The sequence below is a fragment of the Helianthus annuus genome, chromosome 1 (genome assembly GCF_002127325.2).
Source record: "Helianthus annuus cultivar XRQ/B chromosome 1, HanXRQr2.0-SUNRISE, whole genome shotgun sequence".
Lineage (NCBI taxonomy): Eukaryota > Viridiplantae > Streptophyta > Magnoliopsida > Asterales > Asteraceae > Helianthus > Helianthus annuus.
Genome location: NC_035433.2, coordinates 7989600 through 8014502, shown reverse-complemented (window position 1 = coordinate 8014502; position 24903 = coordinate 7989600). Strand labels below are relative to the sequence as shown.

General features: G+C 37.2%; 1 protein-coding gene across 3 annotated transcripts; it reads right to left on the bottom strand.

Moving 5' to 3' along the window:
• Window positions 1-6216, bottom strand: LOC110872042 (50S ribosomal protein L24). Of its 3 annotated transcripts, none has more exons than XM_035978149.1 (6): window positions 6090-6216; window positions 4126-4196; window positions 3939-4034; window positions 3244-3347; window positions 2288-2424; window positions 1-192 (listed from the first exon to the last, which is right to left on the bottom strand). In XM_035978149.1, exons 2-6 carry the CDS (start codon window positions 4183-4185, stop codon window positions 113-115), a joined length of 477 nt encoding a protein of 158 aa, XP_035834042.1. In that variant the 5' UTR covers window positions 4186-4196; window positions 6090-6216; the 3' UTR covers window positions 1-112. The 3 variants fall into 3 exon arrangements, with proteins under 3 accessions (XP_035834042.1, XP_021976491.1, XP_021976492.1); XM_022120799.2 differs by having other exon boundaries at window positions 1-195; window positions 6090-6213; XM_022120800.2 differs by having other exon boundaries at window positions 1-195; window positions 4126-4201; window positions 6103-6129.
• Between the last annotated feature and the right edge of the window lie 18687 nt (window positions 6217-24903).

The window sequence follows — 24903 nt, the reverse complement described above, 5'->3', positions numbered from 1 at the left end:
AAAAAAAAAAAACATGTTCATGCATGATTTCATTAGTAATGTTATTTAAAACATGCTTTGTCTGCTAACATGTTCACTTCACACAAAAAACAAGCCCTGCCTCGCTGGTATTCTAAAGACCTGGCATGCCCTTACCAGTTTTAGCATCATACGTCTTCTCGTGCACCAGCTCTATAGGAGTATCCTTCGGCCCTGCTGTTGCAAAAACACAAAACCAATATTAGATTAATGGGTTACTAGATTTTATCACCCCTAACTATTGGTTATTGGCTGCTGCCACCCCCCAACTATCACTTTGACGCCCGCCACCCCCAACTTATTGTACACAGGACATTTCGAGTTCATACTTGTACACAGGACATTAATCTAGGGTTATTAGATTTTATCACCCCCAAATATTGGCTATTGGTCGCTGCCACCACCAACTATCACTTTGACGTCCGCCACCCCCAACTTATTGTACACAGGACATTTCGAGTTCATATTTGTACACTGGACATTAATCTAGGGTTATTAGATTTTATCACCCCCAAATATTGGCTATTGGTCGCTGCCACCACCAACTATCACTTTGACGTCCGCCACCCCCAACTTATTGTACACAGGACATTTCGAGTTCATATTTGTACACTGGACATTAATCTAGGGTTATTAGATTTTATCACCCCCAAATATTGGCTATTGGTCGCTGCCACCCCCAACTATCACTTTGACGCCCGCCACCCCCAACGTATTGTGTTCTGTCACCAAATCGTTAACTGAACACTAACTTTTGATCTTGTTACTATACTTTTGGGGTGTCCTAAGATCCCTAAAACCTTCCTAAGATCCCTATGACACCCCCAAAAGTATAGTAACAGGATCAAAAGTTAGTGTCAGTTAACGACTTGGTGACAGAACACACTGAGTGTTAAGTTGAGGGTGACGGGCGTCAAAGCGATATTTGAGGGTGGCAACGACCAATAGCCAATAGTTGGGGGTGATAAAATCTAATAACCCTAGATTAATGTCCTGTGTACAAATATGAACTCGAAATATAAAATGAGTAGCTAGAGTATATAGAAAGTTGACTCAGATTATTATCAATAGTTTTGAGTGCTCCAGTATATATGAGTTCAACTGTTCATATGTGTATACGCTTATGGGACTTGTCAAAAAATGGTTTCATCCCACCCTTCCTGGACCCTACGACTCTACATGCAAAAAAAGGGTTTTCCAAGTTGGGGGTCTCGGTGAGAGCAGCCTAGGGGTGCAAACAAGCTGATATGCTCGAAAAAAAAAAGCTCGAAATGAGCCGGGCCTTATCAAGCCCGAGCCTAAAATAAAGCTCGTTTATTTGTCGAGCCAGAGCTCGAACCTAGCATGTGAAGCTCATCAGGCTCGTCGAGCCATATCGAACATTAGTGTAATATTAGTTTTTATTAATATTTAATAACGTTTACTCCTTATTTAAAGTTGTCCAGTAAAGGAGCCGAGCCGAGCTTATTTAAACTTGTTTACTGAGCCCGACCTGAAAATAAGCTTAGTAAAGATCCCGAGCTCAAGCTTGAGCCCGACCCCGAGCTTCACTTATCGAGCTTGTAAGCCTAAACGAGTCTTTTATTTATATTATTTCATTTAATATATATAAATGAGCCGATCCCGAGTCTGAGAAACTAGCAACGAGCCGAGCTCGAGCTTGGGCCCGGCTCGTTTGCACCCCTAGAGCAGCCTCTCTAACCCGTGGGGATAGAGGAAAGGTCTACCTTCGTCCCACCCTATGCATACTCTACGATTAGCTTTTGCTACGAATGATATTATACTGGGTAGTGGGTACGTTTGTTAGTTCTGGGTTATAACGGGTTTTTTTTTTGTAATATTATTATATTACAGTAATAAATGCAATGATTTATAAGTTCGTATACGTTAAACAATACATTTCATGTAAATTTCAGCCTGTTTGACCAGCAAGCATGACGGGTTGTTTAACGGGTCAAATTAGGTCTGGGTTATGAGGGGTCTTTTTGTATGTGCAGAGTGACGAGTTTAAAAAACATTATTATTACAATAATCTTTATCTCCGTATAAAAATAATTTTAAGTTATTTTTAGAACTGCTGACTCACACCCACTAATTCTACTCTTAAATCTACATATATGGACAGCTTTCAGCCCGTGCAACCATTTGATTCGTTCTCCTATTAGCTCGGTTCCTCATGTTAAATCTACCAAAACGCAACCCATACTGACCCATTCATAAGTAAACGGGTCAAAATTGCCACAAAAATATACAGAAAATAAGAGAATACCGATTGTTGGGCGTGGAGTAGCCCTAATTTTCAAAATCTCAGGACGAGGAATAATCGACCCAGATGCTCCTATCCCTCTTGCAACTCTTACTTTAGTACCGTCTTCTTGATACCTTATTCCAACCTTACAAGGCTGCCTGAAAAAAAAAGATTTTAACAATGGTTAAAAACGAGGGATGTTCACGGTCTTGTTTGACAGTTTTTAGGTCAAACCACGAGTTAAACCCTTAGTAACGGACTAACGGTTTTTCATCATTGTTAAACAATAACCTAACAAGGGTTGCAAACGAACCGAACGTGTTCGTTTGTTAAGGAAATATATGTGTTCATGAACCGTTCATGAACACTTACCGAACAAGATTTTATGTTCATGTTCGTTCATTAAGGAAATGAATGTGTTCGTTTGTTAACTTTAGGTAACGAACGGAGACGAACGTTCACTAACACAAACTAATGTGTATGAACACAAATGAAAACAAACGAGCACAAACAAGCGTTCATGACCAAAATATATATAATACATTGATACATATTAAACATTTTATTTGTTTAAAGTTTGAAGTATTTTAATAAAATATAAAAATTAGAAACACTAATGAACTATTGAAAACCAACGTACATAAACGACCATCGAACGTTCACGAACATAAATGAACGAACGTGGCCTCTTTTCCTGTTCGTTCATTTAACTAAACGAACAAAATTTCTTGTTCGTGTTCTCATTCAGTCATTAAACATTAAACGAACGAACACAAGCGAACGGTTCACGAACAGTTTGTTGAACATTCGGTTCGTTTGTAGCCCTAAACCAAACCGTTGAAAATTTGGTTTGGTTTCACAATTTGAGCTTTATGGACCGAGGAGGATAACTTATAGCCAAATATGCGGTTTCACGATTACACTATACCATTAATGCAACAAATATGAAACCTTTTTCTTCATTAAAGTACGCATACCCTGTAACTGGATCAACGATTTGAACATTTGAGACATGAAGAGGGGCTTCTACGGTAAATATCCCACCTTCATGGCCTTGCCCTTGCTTTATATGTTTCTTTACCTGCGTATATGTTTTGATACAAAGTGAGTGAATATGAAACACTAACAAATTTATATCATATCAAAGGTCACATATATATATATATATATATATATAGAGAGAGAGAGAGAGAGGAAGGTTAACGTACATTACGGCTTAACGTACATCACGTACGACAGGTAATTACGCACGTTCATTTTAAAATCACGCACGTTATAACTCAAAAATCCAAAATCACGCATGTTGAAACACAATAATCACGCATGTTATAGAACAAATCACGCACGTTGTCGTACGTGAAGTACGTTAAGCTGTAATGTACGATATACTTTTTCTATATATATATATATATATAGGGTGGGGTTCTAGAGTGAACACTAGTGTATTTGCGAACAGAGTGAACAAATCCAGGCCATTGATCTACATACGTGTATGGCCAGGATCTCATCATCAAATCGTAAAATACACTAGTGTATTTCAACACCAAATCCTGGCCATTGATCTACACACGTGTATGGCCAGGATTAGTTCACTCAGTTCGTAAGCTACACTAGTGTTCACTCTTGAACCTAATCCTATATATATATATATATGGAGTACGAGATTAATCACCAGATTTTTTCCCTCAACAATAACACGATTCTGAGAGCGAATCACACGTTTTATAGTGCCAGTTTCACCCCTATCTTTTCCCCTAATTATCATCACCTGTAACATACGATTTATTTAAACACCCGCAAACAAATAATCGTATAAAGTGCAAAGTTTTATGGTGAAAGAATGATGTAGTATCTTTTACATTATCTCCTCGCAAAATCTTCCAGTGATGTATGAGCTTTTGAGCTGCTTTCCATCCCATTATGTGCCGGTCTGAAATGAGCATGAATTCAAAATGATACCACTTATGTTATCATATAATGATATAAATATAAATAACAAACCCCAAGTTATATTCAACTAGAAGCATCTATGAAACATCTAACTCCCGTCCTAAGTAGTTAATCCGCTAAAAAGTCAGATATCGGTCAAGGACCGATATTTGAGATATCGGTAATCGCGGTGGGATATCAGTAATTTTAATATCATGCAGAATTTATATATATAGCAATCTAAGACACAATTCAGTATACTCTCCTCCTCATCATCATACTCAGTAAATCCCACCAATAGCAAAGCAAAGGTAGGGTCTGAGGAGGGTAAGATGTAGACAGCCTTACCTCTACCCCGTAGGAATAGAGAGGCTGCTTCCAGTGAGACCCCCGACTCGATAGTAGTTTTGCATCAAGTCTTGGACATAAGGCACATAACACTCAGCAATCGGGGACAAAGACCGATTAGTGCATGTACCCTTTTGTCTTTCAGCTATCAAGCCTTGGACATACTCTCCTACCATTAACAAATTAAGCTTTTGCAACTTGCAAAACACTAACAATTGTAGCAAGTAGGAACTCATTAAGACTTGAAACACTAACATTCAACACTAACAATTAAGACTTAAAACACTAATAATTGAAAGACGAATGCAAGAACTAAGAAGAAAGGTACTAATATCAGGAAAATTGGTGATACATCGGTCAAATCATAGTTGTAAATGGCGAATAGCTACAAATAGCGATAAGGTACCTATATGCTACATAGCGAATAGCGATAAATATCGGGCGGCTATTTTATAAATAGCGATACACTAGAAAATTGTTTTAAATTTTATATGTATATTATATCAAAATACCCTGGTATATATGCTATTTTACATGTATATTTAACAAAAACCTATAAATCCAGCTATTTTATAGCTATATTTAATTGTTATTTATATATTTTTTTTTGAACGGCTAATTTCTTTAATCCCATGTCGTCTGTGGGACTTGAACCCAAGACCTTACCCTTCCCAACCTAGGTGTTTTAAAGGCTTTGCCTTTGCCAATGGACCACCACCCCATTGGTAATTGTTATTTATATTAAAAAACAAAATAAACAATCGCTTTTATCGTTGTCTATCGCTATAACCCTAATAGCGAGCCTAGACCTATACGCTACGTAGCGCGCTATAGCGATCGCTACGCTCGCTATTGACAACTATGGGTCAAATATCGGTGATATATCGTTCAATATTGGCACCGATATTCTGACCGATATTTTGCACCAATATCTCACCAGGGGACCGATAACTCGGTGATACTAACTACATACCCATCTATTGATCCTCAAGTTCACAATGAAGTATTAAAAATCAAGGACAAATAGCAAACTAGTCAATAAAAGAATATGTAAATCAATTTCAGCCTAGCTCTGAAACTCATATGTATTATCCTTTTCAAGATTTAGCATCAAGACTTCAGATTTTCCCCAAAAAACAAGAAAAAAAATCATCACACAGAAATGAAATTATGCACTTTCAAAAACCAAACATCCAGAAACAAAAAGATATGAAATTTGTCCTCCTAAATCAAAACCCAATTCTTATCACTACATAAAAAAGTAGAAACTTTTAAAACAAAAAAGGGGTAAAATCGTAAATCAATACATGATGATGTTCAATACTGAAACTTCAGTCTGATGATAAAGATACCTAATTTGATTAAAAAAAAAAAAAAAATGTAAGCTGAGGATTTGTATAGGTGATTAGATGTTTGACGAATAAAGCTATGAATGCATCTTTAGGGTTTCTACATACATTAACAATAACGAATAATACAACCCCAAATCAAAGATAACCAGAAATAAAAATAAAATAAAATTGGGTTTTAGGGTTTAGGGCTTTACCTGTGATTCTCGAGAAGATGGAGTGCGAGTGTGCGAGTGTGAGAGTCAAGATCTGGGTTTATTAGTTTAGAAAGGGTTTGTAATGGTGATGTGATTCGGGTTTGGTTAGCGGGCCACAATTCCTCACTTGACCCGAATCTGAGCTTTTAAAATATTGGTTGACTCAAACACGAATACTTGTTAACCTGTTTAATAGTGTATTTAATTCGTTGGGATTAATTTATGTTTATTCTAATCTCGAGCTAAGTATATTAATTGAAATTGGTTAATTGAGAATGAGAGATATCTATACAAAAAACATGTAAACTAACACACATTACAAAAAGGGTTTCATATCGATCGGAGTAATATTATTTAAATTGTTACTAAGTCACTATGTATTGTGAATCATTGTAAATGAACATGAAACCGGTTGACCCAAACATGACATGAATTTAAGTGGGTTTAACACGACACGAATAAGTATATGGGTTAGGTTAGGGTTGAAGAATTCAACCCGCCAACCTACTAACCCACCAACCGACATGATTTACATCCCTAGGCTCGGTTATATCAGCATCACGTTCGCGAAACATAGTGTTGTGATTTCATGAGTGGGGCGTGGTTCTTTTCTCTGTGAGTCAGCCAACGGGCTTGGTGAGTGAACTACCGTTAATTTTAATATATTTTGTATAATATGATATTGGCAAGTGTTTATTACACGCTTTTCGTGAGTGAAATGTTTCAAGGTCCCGTAGTGCAACGTGTCACTCTATGATTGCATAAATAGCAACGTGTCACTTTTTAGTTGGAACAATGTGCCGGCATTTGATTTTAACACGTTGTCTAGGTCGAAATTGCATTCAAATGAGTTTTTCTCGGTATAAATCATGAAATTGGGGTGCCTTTATAATATATGTGAGTTGTTGGCAATTGATATAAATAAATAGTCTAGGTGGAAACGGTTTTCAAATGAGTTTTTCTTTTTATAAAGCCTGAAATTGGGGCGCCTTGATAATACATATGAGTAGATCACAGAATTACACACGCAGACGAAAATACTGAGAGATTTGGGCATCGAGAGAAAAGAAAGGTTTGAAATCACCAATTCTTAGACAAGGAAGGATCGATCAAAGTAATTGGATCTTTCATCTTTGATCACAATCATACAAATATCCTTAATGAAGAATCAATTTAATAAGGGAAATTTACTGGAGGTTATATGATAATGTAATAATAGATGTATAAAAAGCACCTAATTTGTAACTTGTAATTCTTTTTAAACACTTATTTGTACTCCTTAATCAATGTAATACATTAGATATGCTATCACTCTCAAAGCGTAATAAGCCATGTTTATCATGTCTTTAATATGAACAAAACCATGTAATACATTTAATCACGTATATAATCGACTTTACAACTTTTAAGTTTTGACTATTTAATTATTACTTAAAAATATCGAAGGGTAAACTTGTAAAAAATAGTCATTATATTTTATGTATTGCTAACAGTTTATGACATCACATGTTAACACAACATAACTCTACAAGAAGTTGAGTGGGTTAGTGTTTGGAGTAAAGTTGTTTGGTTCATAAACAGCTCGACATGTTAATGACGTGATTAAAAACGTGTTTAAACAAGTTCAACCCGCTTAACCTAATTTACTACATGCTTAACACTTTTAACTTATCATAGTAGGTTAATAGGTGGACACGGCACGTTTATAACCCTTTTATCATAACAATATTATAGTTTTATAAATAGTTATATATGAATTGATTTTTTTTGTTAGTTTAGTTTTATAGTGTTACTAGGTTATAACCCGGGAATACTCCCGGGTTGTTAATCTATGTTTCTAAAAAAATATATATACATATATATGAATAAATGAAAATTTCATGATGAATAGGGTAGATTAATCAATGATACGAACGTCTGTAGAAGTAAACATTTATAAAATGTAATACTGAGAAAAACATTTATAAACCCTAATACTAAAACACTTTAAGCAGCAATTTCTTCATTAACTTCTTCTTTAACTTCTACTTTAACACGTGCAAGACGTCATTCAGGAATACGGACCAAATCTTCTATGCCTTTAAAAACCATCATATCAAATTTTGACTCCGAAATCATGTCGAAGATAATAAAGTGTTCATCTTCAATTTTCATGTCTTCTTTAATTTGATTCCATCCGGTAGTCATATAAAAATTTTGACCATGTTTTTCCATAACAACCAACCATGTACGGTTAGGAAAAGCGGTTATAGCAACATGTTTTGTAGGTAGTATGTTCTTCAACTTATGATGAACAAAAAATCTATCGATAAGCTGCAAGTACAAAAAAAATTATTTTAGATTAAAGAAAGTTTTATAAAATTTGTCAAATACTACTATAGAAGGAACTTAAAAATAACAAATAAAATAATTACCAAATGATCTTTATGTTCAGAGAACCGAGAGGTTTGGCAGTATAAGAAATCATCTTGAGCAAGTGACAGATCTTGATAAAAATATATCAATCTAAGAGTTAGACTACCTTCGTATTGAAACAAAAGCAATAAATTCTTTGGTAATATTAGTGAGTCAATCATATTGGACCATCCAAAAGCAATGAATTTCATTAGTCTCTTCAATGTTTTAAACAATAATATATAATAAAACAAAATAAGAAGCAAAGGAACAATCATTAGCGACGACATTCATTGGAAGTTCAGAAGAAGATGAATGTAGTTGTTTGAACGCATTATGCATTTTCTAAACACCAGCAGAAAGCTAAAATAAAACATCATAACACACGGTTATAATTATAGAATCAAAACTTTTATCTTCTAAAAAAATAATTAAAACTAACATAGGTTTATCATCAATGGAAAACATGAAAATACGTAGAAATGATAGTACAATACATGAAAAGTTACTGGAAATTTAAAGAGTGATGGAAAAAATATGACAACGTAGAAGAAGTCAGAATCAAGATTCAAAGAAACTTGAAGATGAAATGAAGAAGTATGTAATTTTTTTCTATTTATAGATATAACCTGTTTAAGGAATAAATAATGACATCATTACAAATCAATTACAATCAAATTAATGAGCTTAATTATATAAAGGATGTTAAATTTAAAAAGATTACGAAATTTTATAAATTAGTCAATACTACAATCTAATTTATATAATCATGATATTTTATAAACTAAATATAAAATTGTAACTTATTTGTACAAAGAATTTAAAATAAATAATTAGTGTTACTTTCATGAAAATTAACTAAGGATAAGAGTAATATGAAATTTGTAATTTTCGTTTTTTTATCGTATGCTTCTTTTCAACTATCCACCAAACTGATCTTGCGAAACTGCACTCGACCAAAACTTCTGCAACAAAGAAGTAGTTATATGAAAGATGGGATAAAACTTGAAGGAAGTGTCATTAACAAAATACAATTAACGAAATGCTAATAGAAAAAATAAACGATGTATATTATGTAAAAAAAGCAATTTGTAAACTGGTTTTTGAAAATGAAGTAACGTAGGTTACTGAAAAAGGAACATCTAATATACATTAAAATGGAGGGAAATTTATTTTAAGAATATATAGCTATTTCTCCAGATATGAATAAGTATTATGTCAACAATAAAAAGCCGAAATAAATAATGAGATACAAATAAATTAATATGAAGGTTGACTAAATGTTTTTTTTTAACATCATACTTGCTAAAATATATTACGTACTTTTTATTTTTAATGAAGTAATAAAGGAAAGTATACAAAATGTTGACTTAAGAAAAGGAAATTAAATATATATATATATATATATATATATATATATAATACACGATATATTATGTATTACAATTGTTAAAATTTTCCTAATTAAATATTTTGAATTTAACCACCTTAAAGTTCACATTAATTCTATTAACGGTTAATTAGGAAGTTTTGAAAAAATTGTCAATACAATATAAATACTGAATATATAGAAGTTAATTTTAGAAGTTTATAACTGATGATAAAGTATGACATTATTATTCATATTGATCGTGCATTAATTTTAAATATATGATTATAGGTTATCACCCGTGAATATTCACGAGTAGGATATTTAAATTTTATTATATAAATGTATATATATTTTACAAATATATATTCACGGAGAGTTGTTATAATAAAGAAGTAGCTAATACCCTTTAAGATAACAAAAAGGGCCCGTAATTAATAGAAAACCATATATGATCGGATCTGTAGGGCTGGTCATCTATAGATGCAAGATATTAAGTCACGGTCCTTACATTCCGGCAGTAAAGTCATTGTATAGATTCAAATTTAGGATAACATAAGACTATTGTGTATAGTGTTGTAGCATACCTGTGGATCTGGAAAGTTGTCTTTTCTGGCCTGAGGAATGGTCTAAGTTTGAGGAAAGTTTGACAACCATTAAAACCATAAAGAATTGCATCTTTTGACAGCAAGAAAATGCACCAGAAACTGCACTTTTTGACAGAAATGTTTTTTGTAAGAGATAAGCTATTTGCATCAATAAAATGCATCATTTGAAAACAATAATAAAAAGTGGCCATTCTACCCTCTTTTGACACCAACAATTACAAACTAATATTCAAAATTTGAGCATATAAATCAAAGTCCATCCCTTTTGGTAAAACAAATTGTGTAATCAGTCGGATATACCATGCATGAGATAAGCAAAGGAACACAAATGTTACCAAAAGGAACTTAGTTTGAATATATACCATTTTTCTTTTCTCGAGACGATATCAGAAGTGTCCTAAAGCCAAGAGTGATACATATGACCAAGAATCAAACAGTGTTCATAAGCATACCTCTAGGAATGCTTCTCCATTCGTTTCTTCTCTATGGAAAATTTATAAGCTTACTGAAACACTATTTGTTTGCCTCTGGTCGTGTTCACTTGCAAAAAAGAATAAAAAAATAATAAACAAATAAAAAAATACCTGACTGAACAAAAAAAACAAACAGAAATCCAGTTACAACATCCCATTTGCTTTCAAAAAAGATAAAAAAATAGATGAAAGATTTATATCCAAGTGATACCTCAACTGAATAATTTACTTTAAAGAAAGCAAAACATCTATTGCAAAAAAAAGGTAGAATCTTTTAATTAACGTAGATCTAAACTGAAAACCTAAACTCCAAACCTTTTTATTTTCAAACCCTTTTAATTCTAACCGAATTAAACATCTTGAACAACAAAAAAATGGAAGATTTACAATAATGATTGATTTCAAAATTTAAATTTAAAATAATGATTGACTTCAAAATTTAAAATTTAAATTCTGAAAATCAAATCACTAACATCCAATCCCGTAAATTAAGCAAATTTATTAGGAAAGTCTAACATTGTCAAACAAAATTGCTCCACCATTTATTTATACAAAGAGATACCTTAATTTAGGAAAACCATATAATACTAAAATTTAAGGAAATAACGAAATCTTTGATGGATTACAATTAATACATATTAAAACAGTACAAAATTTATTTGAAACAACCCAAATATTCAAATTTTAAAAAATATCATAGTTATACTCACCTCTTGCTCTTCGAGGAAGATTCAGACTCCTGCAGTTGAAAAAAATTTAGGGTTTATCATTAAAAAACAAAAACCAAATAGTAGAAATCAGTATGAGCATCACTTTTGAAGACATCAAAGAATAGATCTATTCATAAACATTATAATCGGACTAACTTAAATAATCATCAACAACACAAAAAATACATATAAATGATCAAAAAATATTGCGATTTATAAGTGACCAGGTATACATGGAATTTATTCTTCGGTATGAAAAATTTGTCCAGATCCATCTCATACTTCCTTTTGACCTGAAAAAAGGTAAATATATAAATAAAAAAATGTAAAGTATGATACTTAAATTCATAAAAGTACAATTAGCTAACAGAACAAAAACCTTTCAAGTTTGATTTTCATCAACGTCAACATTTGTTATCCCCTTTGGATCAACCTAAGAAACATAAAACATTAACCTTTGAAAATGAAAAAAAAGGTAAAGAAAATTTCAGTTAATTACAAACTCCTATAATTTAGTAAATGAACGCAAACCTTTGAACTTTGATTTTCATCACAAATAACACTTGATTTCCCTTTCGTTTCAGTTTTCTTCAATATCGAAAGAAAGAATGATGATGGTCCAAATGACTGAAACATAAGATAGTCATTTTTTGTTATACGACTGTCCCGAACAACTTTGGTGAAGCCATCACCAAGTACAGGGCCCAAATCAGTTTTTTTCAGTCTTACAAACCATAACTTGTTGCCATCAACAATCTTAACAGATTCTTTGTAAGGTGGTTGCTCTCCCCACATCATTGAAGCAAAGTCATTAGTTATTTCCTATGAGTTTGTTAAAAAATAATACAAAAGATAAACATCAGTTAAATTAAAATATGAATAGTAATTAGAAAACCAATAAACATACCAAAAATAATGGGTCATCTTACTCATTGAGCTTTAAACTGAAGGACTGTTGTTACTCTGATCCATATCTTCAATTTTAAAATTAACGCTTTAAAAAAAACGGTAAACTATTTATAGAAACAAACTCATAATAACGGGAGAAACTTATAAAACAAAAAAAGGAAAGATTTCAAAAAATATTAAAAAATATTTATTTTTAGGAACACAAACAATATTCAGAAAAAAACATATCAGACACTAAAAGCGTAATAAACCATGTTTATCATGTCTTTAATATGAACAAAACCATGTAATACATTTAATCACGTATATAATCGACTTTACAACTTTTAAGTTTTGACTATTTAATTATTACTTAAAAATATCGAAGGGTAAACTTGTAAAAAATAGTCATTATATTTTATGTATTGCTAACAGTTTATGACATCACATGTTAACACAACATAACTCTACAGGAAGTTGAGTGGGTTAGTGTTTGGAGTAAAGTTGTTTGGTTCATAAACAGCTCGACATGTTAATGACGTGATTAAAAATGTGTTTAAACAAGTTCAACCCGCTTAACCTAATTTACTACATGCTTAACACTTTTAACTTATCATAGTAGGTTAATAGGTGGACACGGCACGTTTATAACCCTTTTATCATAACAATATTATAGTTTTATAAATAGTTATATATGAATTGATTTTTTTTGTTAGTTTAGTTTTATAGTGTTATTTGGGTCGTATTAATTAGTGTTAAATGTGTTTAATGAGTCATGCTAAACATGTCATATTATTAGTGTTGGGGAATGTTTATTTGAGAAGAAATTTAATGTGAGAAGAAAAAGAAGAAAGGACATAATGGTAAAACATTAAATAGTTTATAACTCCTCCCATTAATTATGTTATCTCTCATTAATAAAGCAAAAAAACATTTTATCCTACACATTTCAAAATTTATCCTACATATATCTTACACTTACTGAAATTTACCCTACGCATATCTAAATTTATCATATACATTTAAGAATTTATCCTACACATACTAAAATTTATCCTACACATGTTGAAAATTGTCTTTCAACCTAAATTATTTTATCTTGAAATAGTATATTTAACAAGGAGTTATAAGTTTATTAGTTAGCTAATTAATTACAATTAGAAATTTACCTATATGCCCTTATTAATAATATTAAATGCACATATTAAATGAAGTAAAAATAGAGCATTTCTATTGGTTTAAAACTTATTCTTTTTATTCTTACAAAAATTTTCTTCTCATTTGAACTCTCCACTATTAGTGTTAGCACTTATATTTAACATTAATGTCAAATGTGTCGTGTCATTCGTATTATTGATATGTTAACATTTAATCGTGTTAAGTGTGTTATGTTGTGTAACCTATTTATTAAACATATTCATATTAATGTTTAGATATATAACACGTTTAATTAAACAACTTGTGCCGAACATGACTGATAACTCGAAGACAACACGTATTGCAAACTCTAAGTTAATGACTATTTAGTTGTTACTAAAATAATTCTAACATTATCAGGGGTAAAATACTTTATGGTATTTAGAATGGGGTTAGCAAACTATAATATGGTTATAATTCAATTTCAGTTTGATGAGATGTTCATAATAGAAGTTTATGAACATAGAACTTCATTAAGATGAGCAAAAATAAGAGAATGCTTACAAGTCAGTGGAAGTTTAAAATTAAAAAACAAATAAATAAAAATTATCATGATTATAGTTTTATTATATTATATTATATCATATCTTATCTTCATATCACATCACATCAAATAATATCATATTATATCATATTATAACTGGTACGTGCGCGACTATACATATTTTTACAATGAAATTACACACGAATTGGTTTTAAATTTATAAAAGTGATTATTACTTTTACATCAAAACACACACGAAAGAGGCAAGTGTACCCCGTCATATATGTAGTAAAGTATCGGTAAGAACCAAGTATCGATCCACGGAAATGGGCGGAGAAATAATACTAGACATTTGTCACTAAATTACCGGTAAAAACATAAATTGTCTTGGTTTTAGTTAATCTAAATTAAGCATAAATAAATACTTATAAAACATAGTAAAATATATATAAATAGCCTTGCTTAATACACAACCACAGCATGTCAACTAAATCAGTTTTGGCACTAGAAGCATTCGGTCAATTTTCCATTTCGAGACAATTAGTATCCCTTTCGGGAATCCTAACATGACAACCATTCGGAAAGTTAAAACGATAAACACACTTTAACCACCTAAAATTGTTCTTTAACGTGCGATTGATTAATGTCTACAAAAATCTCCAAAAAATAAGTTAGTCATCCGTTAGAAGTTTTCTAACCTCACTTAATCAAGGAAAGCAACACCGATAAACACAATGCAACCACCGAGACAAGCATAAACTAGATTAAATCACAACCGAGTTCATTTTACAAATCTTGCACATAAATTCACCAAGATAGCAATTTTGGCCGAAACTACTAACTAAGCTAACAAATCATGGCAAGAATTCGTAACAACGCCATCTAACCCGTTAGAGTCCTTCCGTGAGGGCAAGCTCTCTTGATTAATAATAATTACATTTTATTAAACCACTAACCCGTTAGAGTATCATGGTGCCTACATTTTAACCAAGTTAAACTAGTTAACCAAATTAAAAGTTTACTAATACATGGTTAAATAAGCTTCATTTTTCAACTATCTTACGTAACCAAGCACCAATCATCCAACACAATTACTTATAATCAAGAAATCAATATCAATAACAAGGTTGCAAACTAATCATCAAAGATAATCATAGAAAATACTTCAAAGTTTCATTACAAACATAGATCAACATACTAATGGTTATAATCAAGCAAGGGATTGTTGTGTTTTTGCCCAAAGGCTTACATTAATACTTAGTAATCAGTCTAAATGCTTGAAACATAACAAAATAATGGAAAGATTTGAGAAACCAAACCATAAACAAGCATAAGAATGAGAATCTGGATAGTAAATGAGCAAAACCGGGCAATGTGGCTTGAATCCGAGTGAAAGCAGCAGCCTTCGGAGCCTCAAAATCGCCTGCAGAGCTCCCAAAAATGTCCAGAGTTACTGATAGAATGGTTCTGTTCTGTTTATATGCTTTTTCGGTGTCACACAGCCGTTCTTCCGATCGCACGACCGTGCACTTTAAGCATTATTGGTGGTGGTCCACCATACCGCATGACGTCACAGATCGTTGACTGGTCTTTGCATATGCACGGTTGTTCTTGATATGGCACGGACGTTCCATATCGGCATTTTGTTGCACGCCTAGTTTTGTGGTCGCTCAGCTCCGAGGTTTTCCTGCGTTATCGGATCCGCACGACCGTTCCGCATATGGCATGACCGTGCGTTTTCGCATTGGCCTGCAATGCCTTGCACGCAGTGTTGCACGCCTCGTTCACTGCCGGGTCTTCTTGGTTTGTCGGATATGCACGGTCGTGCATATGGCCGCATGATCGTGCAACACGTCCAGGTCAGTTTTTCCAACAGAATCTTCGCAGCTTCGTCGTTTTGTCCGGAAAGTCCTCGTTTTCGCTATCATCTTGTCTGGTATGCTGTTTTAGGCCTGTAAACAAAAATGTAGATAATTAAGTATCCGAATGACGGTTTTACGGCCGAAAACGCATAAAATAGGGGTAAAACGGGGGACTAAAATATGTGTAAATTAGCGAATATCAAATCTCCCCACACTTGAACCTTGCTTGTCCTCAAGCAAGCTGAACTAAAAAGCAATAAAAGACGGAAATAAACAAGAACGATAATTTACACACTATTTTATTGAAAACTACTATAAACGGTTAGCCGGTTTGTCGAAAGACAACATCAAAAGACTCAAACCCAACAAGCATATGCAATTATAAAGCGACAACTAAAAAGCCGTGACTTCACATTTAATCGACTCAACATGTTAATCTTCACGCGAATCACAATGTTCACACACACTCGGGTTTATTTATGAAACATACATATAATGTGTATGTGCAAACACTCAATGCCTCGTCAATGAAACATGCAATATCATAAGCTTGTCATAAGATCTCGTCTCCACCAACTAACATGCAAATAAGTGTAAATCAAGAGGTCTTTACGGGTTGTAACGTTAGGCTTGGGCGAAGGGTATGGAAGTAGACATATAAAGTGGCGAAAATGGTTAAAACTCGGTATTAGCGTTTAACTAGCAAGAAAATAATACAACTATACATACAAACGCCTTAAAAAGGCGACTAAAGCGCAATCGAGCTTATCAACGAAATTTTAACATTTAACTGTTCAAAATTGCTCGATTTCTATCAACTTCACCCTATTTTAGGGTGTTTTATTTTCTGTGTTTTTTTTTTTAAATAGAAAACATACTATACAATAAACTGAAATAAACGCTAGTTAAACGATTATTTTGTCCGAGTTTCAACACTATAAAGGGTTTAAAACATACAAAGGCTAAATTTGGCTAAGTGGGCGATAATGTGGGTAAACAAAGGTAAACGGGAAGGCTCGACATGGTTAATCCTAAAGGGTAATATAAGGTGAACGGGAAGCACAACACAAAGAACAAGGTTTACAACAAAGGGGTAATCTAAGTGCCTCTATCACTTTTACACAAATTCACAAGTTCATGGTCTTAACAAGCATACTAGTGACAAATTCTAAATTACACATAACATCCGGCTCACTCCTATATCCGAAATGAACAAATATATAACAATAGGCTCAAATATGCTCACGTAACGGATGGAATGGGTAAAAGTGTGAAAACTATCATGCAAGTCTTTCTTTGTTTGTCACGCTTTCCGGTTTTCTTTTTCAAAATTTATTTTGCTTGTCGGGTTTTTATCAAGTCCGATGCTTTCTAAAACACAATCAACCGATTTATTTACTAAAATATATACAAAATACATGTATTTTTGAATGATTTTTCTGAAATTTTTTTTTTTTTATAAAATGAGGACAAACAAAGTTTAACAAAGTTAACCCCCTCCCCACACTTGAACTTCGCATTGTCCTCAATGCGAAACCCGAAATATAGAGAAAAAGGATAATAGTACTCCCCTCAAGATGATATCTGATGAATCGAGACTTCCAAAGCTGCGTCTGTCATATGCTCCGGTCAAAGACTTGATAGCCAAAATCTGCAAGTATGTCATATGGCACAACAAAACAGAACAGTAATAGAATAAACACAAATAAACCATAATGTACATAAATACTACTAGTCCAAACAAAGACATAACAGAAAGTAAAGTGTTTGAAAATACAATACAATCCGAGGGTGTTTGACATACTAAGCAAAAAGAACACCCGAAATAACAAGTACTAAAATAATAATAAAAACCACCAACGAACATCACCACCAACTCCTACTCGTCGTCACCGTCATCGTCTCTCGTGAAAGATGGGCTCGCACCGCCATAACCAGGTGGGTTCCACGGCGGGAACTGTGGAGGGTGCTGAAAGTAGTCGGGATATGCATGGTGCATCTCCCCGAATAGGTACGAGAATCCGGCACTCACCCCCTGGTATAAGCTCTCCTGGCTCTGTCTCAGCTGATCCTGTGTGGCTCTGAGCTGATCCTGACTAGCCCGGATCTGGTCCTGGCTGGTCCTAATCTGATCGATGTACGTACCATGCTGTTCCTGCGTAACACGCATTTGCTGGAACTGCTGATAAAATTCAGGCCAATCCTGATGCTGGTAGTACTGCTGGTGTTGCGCCTCATGTGGCGGTGTGTGGTGCGGTGGTGTGTGTGGCTGGTGCTGCTGCTCCTGCATCTCTACGTCCTCTTCCTCTTCTTCTTCTGGGAGCGGGGGTAACGGGTCCCAGACCTCGTTATTCAGCCCCCTCAACCTATCCCCTCTATCTAACTCAACAATCACCCCCATCGCCTTCAGTGACCTGATGTCAACATGAACCCCCTCAGTTATCAGAGTGAGACCCTGAAGTACCTCCTCAGCCATAAGGTGTTCGTTGTACGCAATTTCGGTCACATACTGACCGCCATGTATCTGACTGTTAGAAGTCCTCCCTGAGCACTTCACAAAGTATTCAGCCATTCGCGCCGCTAAGTTGATGGGCGCCTTCTCCACCAATGCGTAAAGAAAAATCAAATCTGGTGTTGGATAGTTACCAAGACTGTCCATGCGACCGCATATAGTGTGGCTAAACACATGGTGCATCACTCGCACCAGAGGGTCTTTAAGTCGTGAGGCCTTTGACATCCTTGGGTTGTATGGGTCCCCAACAGCATTTGCAGCCCAAAACTCATCCCGTGCTGCATCAGACGGGAAGGTGAACTGATCTGTGAAGACTTCGGGATCATCCATGTCTTCCCTAGTGTAAATCCTGAGTCTCCTTCCCAAACGACCAACCGACCACCGGTGCCATCTACCACACAATCTGAAAGCTATCCGCTCTTTGTGGCGGAATTTGGGTCGTCGAGCAGCAACTGGCTTTTCGTAAGCATATGATGCAAAGAACTCTATTGTAAGCTCCAAGTAAACGGGTCGGTTGCAACCGACCAGATTTGTAAGTGGCCGACTCATCATGTTTTCCAGTCGGTCATACTGATTTAGTTCTTGCATTACTTCCCAATACAGCCATCTAGGGACTCCGAACTGCCCCCTCCGGGCCCATAATGCGTCTCTTTTTGGAATGCATAAAGCTTCACGCTCGTTGTTGGGGTCAAACTGTAAGAAGGGATGATCCATCTGTAATGGGGAACATTGTTAGAAAGACAGAAACAGGAGAAAATGGAATTGAAAACAGCCGAGCAGCAAGTTATTAAGCTGCTGTAAATCTGATCTGGGCCTCCGGCACGGTCGTGCGGCGATACGCACGGTCGTGCATCACCGACGATGTGCATCATCTGCCCAGGAAACTCGGAATCGCACGGCGTGCGGTCAATTGGCACCACCGTGCAACACCGGACACAAGCTGACATCGTGGAATCACCCGGATTGGCACGACCGTTCCATACAAGGAACGACCGTGCGACAACTGACCTGCAGATTTCAAACCCCTGAACTTTGAATAGCCTGATTTTCCCAAGATCAACAATTTTTTTGTACAAACAGGGGTCGGAAACTCAACCGGGTGTTCACGATAAGCATGATTCAAACAAGGGTTAGGGTTTCGATTTGTTTATGAAGAGAACCCTAATAAATCCCTTGTTGAATCGGATGAAATCTACCCTAGAAAGTAAGAAAACAAGAAATCTAACACTAGCGACGTACCGTGCGAAGTTGGGTGCGAGATCGTCGAGAAATCGTGCGATTTGGTGTAAAAACCGCTCTGGAACGGCTGCAGTTGCTAGGGTTCGCGAATGAGGGATTTTGCAGCAGATGAGGGTATATATAATGTGCAAAATGACAAAAATGCCCTCAGCCTGACGCACGGTCGTTCGCCGTTTGGCACGGTCGTGCGTCTCCGACGACTTCCATTTTTCTCGGTGATGCACCGAGGGTGCGATCCACCGTGCCAGCATCTCGGAAACGCACGGTCGTGCGGATCCTGGCATGGTCGTGCATCAGCTGCAGATCAGAATTTTCTGCAGAAGGCATTTCCAGCAACTGTTTTGGCCGTTTTTCGCCGTTTTTTCGACACACCAACTGTTCTAACAATATTGCAATACAGAACCTTCGTTCGGCATGAATAGAAACTGTACAAACTAACGAAAACTACCTAACTAACCTAAATTACGCTAAAACTATAAAAACATAAAAACGGACAATTTTGCCCCTATAGCGCCAAAGACGCTCTTGCTACATTTTTGATCCACGAGTCAGCAGCGTAGACTCTCTCCTCCCCACACTTATGATGTGTGCGGGGTTTGGAGTTCAATAACCTCCATCACCGACTCTGTCGGCCCGGCAACGTACAACTTCAAGCGATGCCCATTTACTTTGAAAATAACGCCGTCCGCGTTCTCTATTGCAACAGTCCCATACGGAAATACCTCTTTAACCGTGTATAGGCCTGTCCAACGTGAATGAAGCTTCCCGGGAAATTAGCGCAACCGCGAGTTGTAAAGAAGAACAAGATCGCCCGCTTGGAATTCTTTGTGGTCCTTCAAGCGTTTATCGTGCAATCTCTTCGTGCGCTCCTTGTACAACACCGAGCTCTCATAAGCGCGTTGTCGCAACTCTTCCAACTCATGAATCTGGAGAAACCGGGCTTCACCTCCGGCCTTTATGTCCAGATTTGCGGTTTTCAGCGCCCACATCGCTTTATGCTCCAACTCAACCGGTAAATGGCATGCCTTTCCGTATACAAGCCTAAAGGGAGTAGTCCCGATAGGCGTCTTGTAAGCCGTACGGAAAGCCCACAATGCTTCATCAAGCTTATCCGACCAATCCTTGCGGTTCGCACCTACCGACCGCTCAAGGATTCTTTTCAGCCCCCGGTTCGTGACTTCCACCTGCCCGCTTGTCTGTGGATGATAGGGCGTGGATAGACGGTGATGCACACCGTAACGGGACAAAGCTCTCTCGAGCTGAGTATTGCAAAAATGCGTCCCTCTATCACTGATAAGCGCTTTCGGAGCGCCGAACCGAGCAAATAAGCTTTTCAAAAATCTCACGACCACCCTGGCATCATTGGTGGGTAAGGCTTGCGCCTCCGCCCACTTCGATACATAGTCAACCGCGACCAGGATGTACTTATTACCTCGTGAGGGGGGAAATGGTCCCATGAAGTCTATCCCCCAGATATCAAAGACTTCACAAACCTGAATCCAGGTCTGAGGCATTTCATCACGTGCCGATATATTTGTCGCCCTCTAGCAAGCATCGCACGCTCTAACCCAACTCTGAGCATCACGAAATATAGTCGGCCAATGAAACCCGGAGTCCAACACTTTCTTGGCGGTAAAGTTGGCTCCATGGTGGCCTCCGGTAGGTCCCTCGTGACAGTGGCGCAGAATATCGGTCGCCTCTTTCCCTGAAACACATCTCCTGATCACCTGATCAGCACCAACCCGAAATAAGTAAGGGTCATCCCAAATGTAGTGCTTGACGTTCGAAAAGAATTTCCTCTTTTGCTGGTGAGTCAACCCCTTAATCAGAATCCCGCAAGCAAGGTAGTTCGCAAGGTCGGCGAACCATGGCGACTCATCGCATATCTCAACACTCATCAAAGATTCGTGTGGGAAGTTGTCATTTATGGAATCCCAACGTGCGTCCACGATGTCTCCATGCTCTAACCGAGATAGATGGTCAGCCGCTACATTCAACGCACCCTTTTTTATCTTGAATTTCGATATCAAACTCTTGCAGCAACAAGATCCACCGGATCAGACGTGGTTTAGCGTCCTGTTTGCTGAAGAGATATTGATGGCAGCGTGATCAGTATATACAATGGTTTTCGAAAGCACCAAGTACGATCTAAGTTTGTCAAATGCGAAAACGACCGCTAAGAGCTCCTTCTCAGTCGTGGTATAATGCTCCTGAGCGTCATGAAGAGTTTTGCTCGCATAATAGATCGGGTGAAAGTGCTTTTCTCTCTTTTGACCAAGAACGGCCCCTATAGCGTAATCACTCGCGTTGCACATAATCTCAAACGGCAAACTCCAGTCCGGTGCAACTAAAATAGGGGCCTCAATCAACTTTTGCTTGAGAAGGTCAAAGGCTCTCAAGCAATCATCTCCGAATATGAACGGAACGTCTTTCTCCAACAAACGGGTCATGGGTTTGGCGATTTTTGAAAAATCTTTAATGAATCGCCGATAGAACTCGGCATGACCGAGAAAGCTCCGTATCGCTCTAACAGAGGTGGGGGGCGGAAGTCGTGAAATGATATCCACTTTGGCTGGATCGACCTCCATACCAGCATGCGAAATCTTATGTCCCAGAACTATGCCCTCCTTCACCATGAAGTGGCATTTCTCTCAGTTCAGGACCAGATTCGTCTCCTCACACCTCTTCAACATCTTTCTCAAATTTTCCAAGCAGTGATCGAAGGAATCCCCAAATACCGAAAAATCATCCATGAAAACCTCCATGGAATCCTCGATCATGTCATGGAAAATTGCAACCATGCATCTCTGGAAGGTCGCTGGTGCATTACACAACCCAAAAGGCATCCGCCTGTAGGCGAATGTGCCGAAGGGGCATGTAAAGGTAGTCTTCTCCTGATCCTCAGGAGCGATAGGAATCTGAAAGTACCCAGAGAATCCGTCAAGGAAACAGTAATACAACTTCCCCGACAGACGTTCCAACATCTGGTCGATGAATGGAAGCGGGAAGTGATCCTTGCGAGTAGCATCATTGAGCTTGCGGTAGTCAATGCAAACTCGCCACCCAGTGACGGTACGGGTAGGAATTAGCTCATTCCTATCATTTGAAACTACAGTCATACCACCTTTCTTAGGTACAACCTGCACCAGACTCACCCACACAGAGTCCGAAATAGGATAAATCATGCCGGCATCCAACAACTTAATCACCTCCTTCTTCACCACGTCCTGCATATTTGGATTTAAACGCCTCTGATGTTGTGCACATGGGTTTGTACTCGTCTTCCATCAGAATCTTATGAGTACAAAAAGAAGGATTGATGCCCTTGATATCCATGATTTTCCATGCGATGGCTCTCTTATGAAGTCTCAGAACCTCGAGAAGCTGATTTTTCTCGTCCTTTTCCAATGATGCCGAAATTATGACCGGTAGGCGACGCTCCTCGTCCAGAAATGCATACTCGAGATGTGGTGGGAGTTCTTTCAACTCCAAAGGCGTCGGATCTTCAACCGAAGGCTCTGCTTCCTCCTTTTTCACATGGTCAATTTCAAGAAATCTCTCCGGACTCTGGGAACCATCGTCACCAATCTGATAGACTGGCTGCTCGAAATCATGGCCCTCCTGCGTAATGCCAATCAGGTCCCCACACGACAGACGTGTGTCCGAATCAATCTCGTCAATAGTACCTTGAAAATGAGAGCACACACATGCATCGACAATGTCGACATAGTAAAGCATGTCATCGTGACTTTGCGGATGCTGCATCGATCTTTTGATATCGAATGTCACGTGCTCATCATTCACTCGGAGCGTGATTTGGCCAGCTGCCACATCAACAATCGTCCTCGCTGTATTGAGGAAAGGACGTCCAAGTATCAAAGGTACCCTTGAATCTTCGTCGATGTCAAGAATAACAAAGTCCACGGGGAAAACAAATTTATCGATTTTTACAAGCATGTTTTCCACAAACCCGCGCGGATACTTTATTGAGCGATCTGCCAACCGAATGCTCATCCTAGTGGGTGACGGCTCACCCAGATCTAGTTTAGTAAAAACCTTATACGGCATAAGGTTAATACTCGCTCCCAAGTCAGCCAATGCATGGCTAACAGACATGTTTCCAATTAAACACGGGAGCGTGAAACTACCAGGATCTCCCATTTTCGTGGGCAGACGGTTTTGCAGAACGGCGGAACAAGTCTCATTCATCACCACACATGATATATCCTCGAGCTTCTGTTTATTCGAGAGGATATCCTTAAGGAATTTCGCATACTTTGGCATCTGGGCCAAGGCTTCAACAAACAGTATATTGATGTGTAGTTGCTTAAACAACTCATACCGTATTGTTCTTCATTCTTCTGCTTCTTCAGCCTGCCTGGATAAGGTACTGGAGGAGTGTAATCTTTGACCGGCTCCTGGACTTGTGCTGTACTTGCTGGGCGTAGCCTGGCTTGCACCTCGTCCGGTGTGTCAGTCGGGACCGCTTCAGTGATCGGTGCTGAGTCCGATATGACGGGTCCAGTAGTTTTTCCACTCCTGGTCATGACAGCATTCACATCCCTGTGTCCGCCCGGGTTTGGTTCTGTATTACCCGGAAGACCGCCTGGGGGTCTTTTGGACATCATCTGTGCCAGCTGACCAACCTGATTCTCGATATTCTGAATCGAGTCCTTCTGACTCCTCATTTCTCCCTCGTTAGCTAGAAAATGATCTTCGCTTTGTTGGTATCGTTTTTCAGAGCTAGAGAGAAGCTGAGCCATCATATCCTCCAGCTTGGAACTAGACTGAGGGGCCTGCTGCTGGGAGCTACTCCCAGTGCCCTGATTCTGGTACGAATATGGACGCTGCTGGTAGGGTTGGTTGTACTGCTGGTACTGCTGACCCTGCTGAGGCGCTGGAGCACGCTGAGTGAACCCCAATGGGTTTTGATTTCCTGTGTTCGCTCGCCACCCAAAATTTGGGTGATTTCTCCAACCGGGATTATAGGTGTTGCTGTACGGGTTGTTCTGCGGCCTTACCTGATTACTCACGAAATCTACTTCTTCGTGTCCCTCATATACGACTCCCTGAAAACA